This window comes from Leptinotarsa decemlineata, unplaced genomic scaffold, assembly GCF_025532065.1.
Source record: "Leptinotarsa decemlineata unplaced genomic scaffold, Ldec_3_MD MMD2_tig00004307_RagTag_RagTag, whole genome shotgun sequence".
Taxonomy (NCBI): Eukaryota; Metazoa; Arthropoda; class Insecta; order Coleoptera; family Chrysomelidae; genus Leptinotarsa; species Leptinotarsa decemlineata.
In genome coordinates this window covers 6,173,888-6,186,253 of record NW_027412606.1, presented here as the reverse complement: position 1 = coordinate 6,186,253, position 12,366 = coordinate 6,173,888, and the positions used below count along the sequence as shown (strand labels likewise).

The 12,366-nt window shown below is 36.3% G+C and overlaps 1 protein-coding gene across 17 annotated transcripts in view; it reads left to right on the top strand.

Annotated features, from left to right (window-relative positions):
- LOC111504733 (uncharacterized) overlaps positions 1-12,366 on the top strand; it is a 398,322-nt gene that overhangs the window by 138,618 nt on the left and 247,338 nt on the right. For all 17 annotated transcript variants that reach the window (XM_074178849.1, XM_074178864.1, XM_074178862.1 and 14 more), the window contains 2 exons: positions 1,770-1,993; positions 8,241-8,537. In XM_074178849.1, coding sequence (XP_074034950.1) covers positions 1,770-1,993; positions 8,241-8,537 — 521 coding nt within the window. The remainder of the gene's footprint in view (positions 1-1,769; positions 1,994-8,240; positions 8,538-12,366) is intronic.

Genomic DNA, 12,366 nt, shown 5'->3' with positions numbered 1-12,366 from the left:
AATACACTTTTTGTCATTTTTCTTTTCCTTTATTTGTTTTTTTTCACTGAATATATGTTACAACAGCAGCAGCCACTTGCTGAGACGACATTTTTCTGAAAGTCTGTGTTACTCAAGCAAACGAACTTGCTAGAGTAATTTGTCGCAATGAATTTCAAAACAATTAGACTACAGTGTAGACACGCAGGCAAGCACTTGGTGAAAAAACTTCCGCAAGTTACTTGCGAGTGGACACGATACGATACGATATACGATATTCATCTTGAGTTTGTTCAGGTTTGAAGCCTGGCTCCCTTCCCCTCTTAACTGGTGTTTGTCAGAAAGACAAACGAGTCATGACTGGTGTTTGATGGTGGCATGAAAGTCCTCAGACATCCATACCGCCCTTCGCTGTATACCCCTACCTGGCTGGGGTGAGATGGATGAAGATATTATTCATCTGTTAACGGAGGACATAGGGGCCTCATTCGACAGAGTGTCGGGGCCTTCTATATCGGGAGGGGTCGTCTATAGCTTCCCTGACTAACGGATTTTCGTGAGTTTCAGCGCAATCTAAAACTCGCCGGTTCCTCGACTGGATGGACTGCTGAATGGAAGGCAGCTTCAAATCTCTGCGGATGGCTTCATTCCGCACGAACCACGGAGCATCATCCGTAGAATTTTATTTTGTAAAGTCTCCAAGATGGAGATGTTAGTCGGAGCCGCTTGTCCCCAAACGCCTGAAGCATACATGATGACAGACTTGAACATTATGTTATAGATCGTGATTTTATTCTTTAGGCTCATCTTAGATTTTCTATTGATCAAAGGGTACAGGCTTGCCACCCGACCCTGGATCTTTCTTTGCCTTCACGCAGGTGCGGGTTCCAGGTGAGCCTACGGTCTATAATAAGACCTAGGTACTTGACCCGCGTTTGCCAAGTGGACACGAGGAATGAGAGTGGAGGCTATATGCGGAAGCTACTGAATATATCCGATGCTGGGCCGGAATTTTCTACAGCTGGGGTATGTCACACCCCACGTGTCGGACGCAGGGTTAAGGACAGTGGTTGGGCACCGATGAGCCACCCATGGCCTTCCCAGAGGCGAAAGGTTCGATCCTGCTTCTCGACAACGCCCGTCCGCACGCGCTCACTTCGATTGAATTTAATGAGTATCCACTGAGATACTAGAGTTTGGAGTAACCGAAAAGTTCTTCTGAAACCTTGAATTCAGAACCTTCAGGGAAAAAACTTTCCTCTCATAGAAGATGAATAAACTTATCGAAAAAAAGTATTCTGTCATTCTGTTAACTTTTGTATGTTTGCTGATAATTGATATGGAGTATTTTGCTGAATGAGATAAATTCTTATTTTTCCGCACTCTTCTCCTTTTTATGAGATTATTGTGTTGTCGATTTCGGTAATTTTTCGAACCTATTATCCAATGTTATCGGTGTACGTTTCCAGGGAGGGAATTGATGATTGTTACTGAAACAGGTGTTAGAAAAGGTTTTAGGTTGAATAGCTTTCTGGAAAATGGGAAACAACCCCATTTTCTTCAGTATATGATTAGCAATCAGAATATTGAGTCCTCAGATTGAAAAATATAAAGGCCTCATAAGCAATTCTTTTTCAGGAAGCTAATGATACCTACTTCTCACAATTATTTCTTATGTTAAATTGATCATTTAATGAACACTGACATTTGTTTCTCAAAATATCACAAAAATTATTGAAGAGTGAAAAAATATGCTCACATGATCAATAATGATTGCTTTCATTTATTAGGTGCTTCCCCACATGCTACGGCAAAAAATGGGCATACTCCACTCCATATAGCTGCCAGGAAAAACCAGATGGACATCGCCAACACCCTACTGGAGTATGGTGCCCAGCCCAATGCAGAAAGCAAGGCTGGGTTCACACCACTACACTTGAGCTCTCAGGAAGGTCATGGTGAAATGTCTGCTCTGCTGGTGGAACATAAAGCTGATCCGAATCATGAGGCGAAGGTGAGAATTTTAAGGCTGTCTATCCACCGATATGACTATAATTAATTGAGATGTGGTTTTTTTTGTTTTTGCCGATGAATACCATTACAACTCATACTTACAGTAAAAATGAGTGAAAGACAATGAATTGAACATACACTGTGTCCTTAAAGTATAGAACAAATTCATTTTTAGCTAAACAGGTCATTTCAAGAAATAATCCTGAAACACGTCGATTTTTGATGTTAATTTACCGTATTTTAAAATAATAATCTAATATACAGGGTGAATTACGTTCGAGTAATGACGTCACCGTCATTTTTTTTTAATGGAACACCCCCATTTTGTCTCAATTTTCGGATTACCCCAGCTGAGCTGATTCCAAAAATTTATCACATGTTGATTCCAATTGATACAGGGTGGACAAAAATACAGTAGTTGTGTGTGTGTGCTAATAAAGTAACGCGTAACATTCTTTATTAGGTAAATTAACAATATTGTCAAAAATACTTATTGTCTAGCGGACAGAATATGCTGGAATCTTTCATGGAAACTTTCATCAAAACCTCCAGGATTACGTCTGCTGGGAAATAAATCACGTAAAGTAGGTACGAGATACCCCCTTAAAAACTCAAGGTACTTTGCCCCGTTTAAATTACCTTCGATAAAGTAGGGTCCAATGATTCGATTTCGTACAATTCCAGCCCATACATTTACCTTTTGAGGGTATTGTGTATGATGCTCACGCATCCAGTGGGTGTTTTTTTTTGCCCAGTATCTACAATTCTGACGGTTAACCTCACCATTTAACGTGAAAGTGGACTCATCAGAAAAAATAATGTTTTGTATCAAGAGAGGGTCTCGGGGACATTTATCCATCATTTCTTCGCAAAATTGGAGTCGTCTATCGGGATCCTCTTCGTTTAATTCTTGCACAAGTTTGATTTTATAAGGATGCCATTTTTCAAGCTTCAATAGTTTGTATACCGTTGTTTTGCCAACACCGATTTAGCGACTAACTTTACGAACAGAAGTGTTCGCATCTTCTCCAAAACTCAGTAAAACATCTAATGCTGTATCAGCATTTGCAGGGGGACGACCTGATTTGCGTATATTTGCAACCATACCAGTTTCTCGAAATTTCGTTTTCAGCTTAAAAGACTGTTGAACGCGTTATAGGTCTTTCTGGATATTTATCATTAAACAAATTGCACACTTCCATCTGAGTTCGCGATCTGTCTCCATACCCAATCATCATTAGTATTTCAATTCTTTGTTTTACACTTAACTCCATTTCTACTTCCAATTAAATCTAAGCAATCATTCGAATATTCACGAATACCAAAAATATTGTAGTACTAAACTGTCACTGAACATCAATAAATTACTAAACAAATAATGATATTTCACAAAAAACTAGACGACTTTGTTTTTTATAAATGTAGATAAGAAATAATTTCTTTCATATTCTGTCTGCTAGACCACAAGTTCCAAACATGTTTGGAAACAGCTCATTTTTATTACTCTAAACATGTAGCAAACTACGGGGTGTTACATTTAAACCAATTGCCGCTAGACGATAAGTATTTTTGATAATATTGGTAATTTACCTAACAAAGAATGTTACGCGTTACTTTATTAGCACACACACAACTACTGTATTTTTGTCCACCCTGTTCCAATTGGAATCAACATGTGATACATTTTTGGAATCAGCTCAGCTAGAATAATCCAAAAATTGAGACAAAATGGGGGTGTTCTATTTAAAAAAAATGACGGTGACGTCATTACTCGAACGTAATTCACCCTGTATATTAGATTATTATTTTAAAATACGGTGAATTAACATCAAAAATCGACGTGTTTCAGAATTATTTCTTAAAATGACCTGTTTAGCTAAAAATGAATTTGTTCCATACTTTACGGACACAGTGTATAACTGACGAAAGAAAGTTAAACATGTATGGATTTTTTGAATTTGACAAATGTCATACCTTCACATAAATGTCATTTTTCAATGAGCATGATGATTTGATAATATTTGGCTCTAAAGAGAGAGTTGATTGATACAATTTTCATTATTATCTTTATGATTTTTGGTCTAGTTCCAGTAAGTTAATGTATATACTGCTGAGATTATCAATGTCAGTTTTCTTATTCATACAATTAGAAGACTTATTAATTTCAACCATTTCAAGAAAAAGGCGTTTGGGAATATTTTTTTCTGTATGTTGTAATTTGGTTTATGTCCTGTTTCTATAGAATTTGCGGTAATGCACATGATTTATTATTAAGCTATATATCACTTTTATGTGAAATTATTCTATATGTAAAAATTCTAAATGTTGTTCCAATATAATCCAAATTACAATTGCTTCAAGGAATGTTGTAAATCACATGGAAAATCTGTTGTTTGGGACTTTACTTGGGTAGATACATTAGCAACTTGCCATCTTCCTGCTACTTCTGCGAGAGCCGGTGCTTTCTTTAGGAGAAAGTTCCAAACTACGGAAATATCAGAATTTGGGAAATAATTATATCTTTCGCCCAATAGCTATTGAAACGTTTGGTGTTTCTGGCTCTGAAGCCTTATCATTCATCAATGAAATTGGAAAAAAGGTAACCGATGAAACCCACGAATCAAGAGCCACATCTTTTCTCATTCAGTAAATTAGTTTAGCCATCCAAAGAGGAAATACAGCTTCGTTTTTCGGTACTCTCCCTGATTCCAAAAAACTTGATGAAATTTACTTGTTTCCTGATAACCAATTTTATACAGAAAAGAGAGGTAATAAAAAACCACTTTATGAAATTGAAATAAAAGCAAATGGAAAAAATACTTTCCCTCTGCAAAATTCTTAAATGGGTATCAAAAATATTTTGGATTGTTCAGTGATAAATTCTTCAGTCAAAACCTTTGGGTTGAATGGTTTAAAAAATATTGGTATCACCTGTTTCATGAACTGCGTAATTCAATGTTTATCAAATACGAGATGGTTATTGGGATATTTGAAAAAGGATGAATTCATGAAAGATATCAATACTAGTATTTCTAGTATGAAGGGTGCTTTAATCAAATCTTTTGCAGAAGTCATCAAGGAGTTGTGGTCAGAAGATTCATTTGATAAAGTAGTAAATACATCCTCCTTATAAAATCAGATTCAAAGTTTTACTCCTCGATTCATGGGTAATTCCCATCAAGACGCCCAGGAGTTTCTCCGTTATCTTTTAGAAGGATTACAGGAAGAGGTTAATATAATTAATGAGAAACCTAACCCAATCTTAACGGAGATTGACGGAAAATTGAGCGACAGCGGAAATGCACACGAGTCATGGCTCACATATTTGAGGATGCATAACTCTAAGATTGTAGATAATTTCGTTGGCCAATTGAAATCTACGATGAAATGCACACACTGTGGATCTCTTCAGTAACATTTGATCTTTTCTGGGATTTGTCTCTCTCCATACCACAAAGAACCGACCAATTGAGTTTGTGGCAATGCTTTGGATTCTTTTACAAGAGATTTGGCTTTTTGGTAGCTTCCGTTTTATTTTTCCATTTGGTATTCAAATTCTTTATATTTTCAATGTTTTTTTTGGTATATTTTGATATTTTGTTAATCATGAAATATTTTATGATATTTGAAGATAAATTTGCAAGATTAGGTATAGATTTATAGGAAAAATTGATAGGTGTACTATTATTATTACATAAATTTCTGTTGATTTTATCGAAATTTGTATTACTGCCAGTATTAAAAATTATTTTATTGAGAAGTTTTCTGGGATAGGAATTTTCGATCGAAATGTTTCTAAGAAGTTTGAGATTTTTTTGCTTGAGGAAAGGGTGTACTAATTTTCGTATTCTTTTTTTCAAACAGAGTATTACATTGATTTTGACTGATTTCTTATGAAAAGAATAGTAACACTTTTATAACACTTTTATCAATGTCACACTCCATTCTCAATCAGTTATATAAGTTGAAATAATAATAATAACAGCTTACAAATGCGTTCAAATTTCATGAACAACGCAGAACGACTCTTGTAAACAACAATGGCGGAGTCAACGCGCAAGCGCACACATATCACATGGTCGGACTCAGCCCATTCTTCCCCTGTGCCGGTGGACTACGCCACCTTTTTCCCCTGAGCATCGTTTTTTCCCACGCTACTATCTCGGAACGTAGCTCGTTTTTAGCCAGTTCTTCACAGCTAAACGATAGAGTCGCAGTTTAGCTACAAAACGGCATGGATAACTCAAAAATGATTTGTTTGTGACTAAGCCCGATATTCCCCTGTGGTCTTCAATTGATATATCTTACTGAATTAGTAGGTTTCACATACCAATCAGTGATCAAGGAATTATTAGTTTTACGGAAAACTCTTGTATCAAGAAAAGGATGGGTCTGATTATTTTCTATTTCGATAGTGAATTACAATTTTTCATCATATCTATTGACAACATCAAGAAATTCATGATATTTGTCATAAGGTATTGCACAAATGGCATCATCAGCGTATTTCTTTAAAAAAAATTTCAAAACTCAGTTTAGGAAGTACGTTTTCAAAAAGATCGTCCATTAAGTTTTGAGCTATAAAACCACCAACACACATACGTAGAGTGAGAAACGAAGAAAATATTGCAGCTGTATCCTCCAGTGTTCGTGATGACCGTGAAATGTCGATTCGCCCCCCTTCGCAGCAATTGGGCCTCTGTTACTCCACTACGAGAAAAATTTTGCGAAAGAATTTGGGTGTGAAACCTTATAAGATGTAGCTGGTGCAAGAATTGAAGCCACACGACCTCCCACAACGTCTAACATTTGCTGAATGGGCGCTAGCAAAGTTGAAGGAAGAGACACATTTTTATCGAAAAATTGTGTTCAGTGACGAAGCTCATTCCTGGTTGAATGGATACGTTAACAAGTGAAATTGCCACATCTGAAGTGAAAACCAGCCACAAGCAATGCAAGAGCTACTTATGCATCCCAAAAAATTCACTGTTTGGTGTGGATTATGGGTCGGTGGTATCATCGGACCGTACTTCTTCAAGGACGATAATGGCCGGAACGTTACTGTGAATGATGACCGCTACCGTGTGATGATTGACGACTTTTTGTTGCCCAAAATGGAAGAATTGGACATGCCTGTCATGTGGTTTCAACAAGACGGTGTCACATGCCACACGGCACGCGAAACAATGGCCAAATAAGGAGCCGCCTCCGGTGAACAGTTCATCTCACGTTTGGGGCCCGTCAATTGGCCGCCTAGATCGAGTGAATTAAGGCCTTAATATTATCTCACAAGAAATAATCTAATGTCTACGGGGATAAACCAGCAACGACTGACGCTCTGGAAGCCAATATTGAAGCATTTATACGTGAAATACCGGTCGATATGTTAGAGAGAGTGTCCCAAAATTGGAACTTGCGCATGGGCTATCTAAAACGGAGCCGCGGACAACATTTGCATGAATTCATCTTCAAACATTGAATTATATTGATCGTTCTATCGAATCCAATAAAGATTTCATGAATTTTTTAAAATTTTTTATTTTGTATTGAAAATCAAATCTGTTTAAAGAAAAAATCTGGTTAAAATCTGTTTTTCCGTTAACCAGCCGTCGCCACCATACGAACGACAACTCTCAGAAGTTGAGAAACTTGTGCGAGCTAATCCTATACCTCTTCAAAAATCACCCGTTATAATATTCATTGACTATCTCGGAAAGGTTAAGATCATCAGCAGCGAAGACTAATATACATAGCGTTATTGGAGCGTCTGAAGAAAGATCTCGCGGAAAAACAGCCACATTTGAAGAAAACGAAAATGCTGTTCCATCAAGAACAGATTTAAACAGATCAAGGCAGTGCACCGTGTCACTAATGGCGAAATTGCATGAATTGGTTTTCAAATTGCCTCGCTCTCAAAGACAACTATATTGAATAAAAGAATAAAATTTCATCTATTTTTTTATGTGAGCCTATTGACTTTCAGCTCAACTGTACAATCTGTGCCATTCAAAAAATTATTTAGTTCTAGTCATTACCTTTCGTCTCTTTCAATCGACATTTCGTCCAGGTATGGTTCTAGTTTCTTCAGATTTCATTAAATGTCTTTAAAGTATTCACTTGGACTGATACAAGTTTCAGTTCGACACATAACCTCCCTGGTATTCATTGTTGTAGGTTCCTGCTATACTATTTTCCAAGAAAACCTCATAATTTCATTTTTTCCCAAATAATTTGAGAGTTTTTTTCAGAATGGTCTCACTCCCCTCCACCTGTGCGCTCAAGAAGATAGAGTACCCGTCGCCGAAGTGCTGGTCAAAAATGGTGCAGAAGTCAATGCTGCAACTAAAGGGGGCTACACTCCTCTCCACATAGCCAGTCACTACGGACAGACAAACATGGTGAAGTTCCTCCTTCAGAATGGCGCTAATGTGGAATCGACGACATCTCTGAACTATACACCTCTTCATCAAGCTGCTCAACAAGGCCATGCGAATATTGTCAACATACTTCTGGAGAACAATGCTGATCCTAACGCAGTGACAACGGTGAGTAGGAATACAGTGTATCAATTTGAAAACTTAACACTTTCTGTATTTCGGCTCATACAATAAATATAAAAATATGCAAAAATGCGTCCAACTATTTCCAAGGGGGCATTTTGTAGGCTTAAAATTTTGAAGGGAATAGAATCTCATTTTGAGTATCATTCAGCTTCCTTTTCAAAAACACCCTCACTTGACCATTATTTTCAGTAGTTCGCGTTTGTTGAAGAGTTGCCACAAAATAAAGACGTCAATCACTAATTTGGTCTTTCTATTTGGCACATTTTTTTATCAAATTATTTTCAACAAAGGTGTCGACACTACATAACAGAGAACTGAAATTATTTGATTTCAATGGGAAATGTCGAAAATTCGTGAGAAGAACGACTATAATGTTCAACGCCTTCAGCTAACAGTGGAGGAGATACGCCTTCAAAGAGAAAGAATGTGGAAGTATTTGCCTAGAATATTAAACCTCAAAGTATCAACTAACTGATAAGTGGCAACATCGGCAAAAAAAAAATAGCCATTCTTAACTGCAAGTATGCCTTGATAGGGACGGGATGATCTGAATTCAGGTACAATATTGGTTATCATTGACTAGGTAAAAGTTATTAGAGCCCAATTGTTGAATTGGTATTATTTATTCCTATAGTCCGTTCATAATTTGTCGATAGCACAAAATGAGGGCCCAAGTCATAAAACGGTCGTAAAATTCGTAAAATCATAGGCGGAGGTTCCTGAGGTGTTTATTCATTAAATATAAAGCTTCAGTTTATATTCGAAACTTGCCTTGAAAGGGTGAAGTTGTTACGAACGAAAATAATTTTTGGTATAGTACATTTTTTATTCGCATTTAATTTACGGCTCGTTGGTGTTTCGGCGTCTACGGCAGTAATTAACGTCTCTAATATTTATTTTGCGAATTTTGTGCAGTGCGTGAGTAACTTTTTTTCATATTCCTACAAACATATACGTACCTTTCGTTCCTGCTTGTTTTGTTTGATTGCTTGCGATGGCTTCGTCATCATCATCAACATCATCAAGTTTTACACCGGTACTGTTGCGTACAGTCAGTAAGTCTGTCTATTCACCAAGAGAGAAGACTATTGTTTTGAACGTTCACGATGTTCTGGTTTCTCAGAATCTCACAAACACTGTTCAGAACATAATCAAGAGTTGTGCCAACATGACGGGCGTAGGGGAGTCAACAATATATAGGTTCCTATCAGAAAGAAAGAAAAAGGTATAGCTAACCCAAATACAAACGAATACTTAAAAAGGGGGAGAAAACCTATTGAAATTGATGAATTTGCCAAAAATGGTATTCGAAGGAAAATTCACGATTTTTCTTACAAAAAAGATATACCCAACTTAAACAAAATTTTACAAGAAGTTAGAGACGACCCGGATTTGCCTCATGTAGGACGAACCAAATTGTGGCTAGTTTTAAAAGAATTTAATTTCCAGTGGGAGAAATCAGACCGAAAATCACTTTTGATTGACCGGGAAGAGATAATATGTTGGAGAAGAAAGTATCTAAGATCTATACGAAAATTTCGGGCTGAAGGAAGGCCAATTTACTATCAGGACGAAACGTGGGTAAACGCAGGTCATACTCTCACAAAAATTTGGACAGATAATATTTATCTGTCCAAGTTCCAGGCAAGCCTTTATGGAAGGTTGGTCTACTGGTATTTCCCCACCCTCTGGTAAAGGCAGTAGATTAATAGTTTCTCACATTGGCAGTGAAAAAGGATTTGCTAAGCATGGTTTGTTGGAATTTGAATCCAAAAGCACAAAAGACTATCACGAGGAGATGACAGCTGATGTTTTCGAAGAGTATTTTGAGCAGATGATTGAACATATACCACCAAACTCAATTATAGTATTAGATAATGCACCTCATTATTCACGACTAGTTGAAAGACTTCCAACGACTGCGTGGAAGAAACAGGATATCATTGACTGGCTGCGGAATGAGTCCCTGCCTTACGAAGATGGAATGGTTAAAGCAGAACTTTTAAAAATTGCCCGGCAACACAAATCTAAGTTCAAGAAATACGTAGTTGACAAAATGGCGAAAAGACGAAACATCACAGTCCTTAGACTTTCACCCTACCACTGCGAATTAAATCCAATTGAACTCATTTGGGCACAAATGAAAAGCTATGGAGCTAGAAAAAATACGTCATATAAAATACAAGCTGTACGTGAATTGTTATATGAGTCTTTACAACATATTACAGAACAAAATTGGCGAGATGCAGTAAGACATGCAATAGAAGAAGAACAAAAAATGTGGGATCTTGACAATATAATTGATGCGACTGTAGAGACACAACCGCTAATTATTAACTTGCAAGACGACTCGGATTCCGAAGATGATCCTGTTTATTTTGAATTTGAATAGTTTTGTAAGTAATCGTAGTTTATATCATTTAAAAATAGGTATTAATTAAATAAATGTATCTTTTACAAATTGCAAGTAACTTATTATTTTTGAATAAAATAAAGAAATTTTTTTAAAATAAAAATACAGTTTACAGTACCTACAGTTTAAGAATATTAATATATTTATTTATTTAAAGTAACTAATGTTTTAATCATATACTCTACGACACTGGTTACTCATTTCCACTCAAAATACCTACATAATCGGATTAAAAGTTTTATAGCTGTATTGTATTTCTTCAGATACAAGGTGGGTTAGTCGAAAACATCTTAAACTGCCAGTTTTAGTTCGGTTTTTGTTATTATATCATATTAGCTGTCCTCTCTGTATTTCAGTTCTCTAATGAGGGTCAAACTTGCAGTGAGCTATCAACAAATTATGAACGGACTATAGGTGAATATTCACCAATGTATAAAATTTCATAGTCAAAGAATAAAAATATTTTTGACTTATTTGCAGACTAATAGATAATAAGGAGTCACTTGAACATTTTTTTACTCATTAGGTACCTTCTGATCTATCATGAAGGCGTTATTTACAAAGTTATTTGTTTCATCAGACAAAATGTTCACAAAACAGTCTGCAGGACGAACTTATTCACTTACAACAATACTTTCTTTCAGTCAGACCGTGGCTAAATGATAGATTTCCTTAAAGATTGATTGGTCGAAGAGTATCATTAAAATGGCAACCCCGATTACCTGTTTATCACCTCCAGATTTCTTCCTACGGTGACATCTAAAATCGATTACTTATAAAACACAGCCTCGAGATATAACAGTTGACATTATTTCGAAAATATAGCAAGAACGCTTCAGTTAATTCGTCGCATTTATAATATATACTGAGTACCATTCAATATTTGTTAACTGCTATGGTGCATTGGGTCAAAACCAGTTAATAACTGTTCAGTTTACGAATACTGGGGGTTGTTTTGGGTGTTTTTGAAAAATTATGATTCAACCAAAACCAAATCAATTAATTTTGCCTTTCGACTTCTGAATCTTTATACAAAAAATGCGAGAAACGAAGAAACAAAGCATCGCTCTAAGTCGTAATGGTATATTAATTGAGGGCTTTATCTTGTAATGTTATCCTTATTGGATTGAATAGGCAATAAGACAAGTGTCTCATTCCGTAACATCGATGTACGCTATTGAGAGGAACAGTGTTCCATGTAAGTGAAATTTCATCCTTTTCGTGTACTATATTGTGTAGCAATCCTGTAAATGTTTGGAGTACAACCTGAATAAAAAAAAATGTTTTCTATGTAATTTAATGTTCATATAAAAGTTGTTCCAAAAGTTTTTTTTTTCGTAAAATTCAGTGTTGAATTGGAGGTAGTTGTTTGGAGAGTGCCTTTGTCTTCTGGTTAGT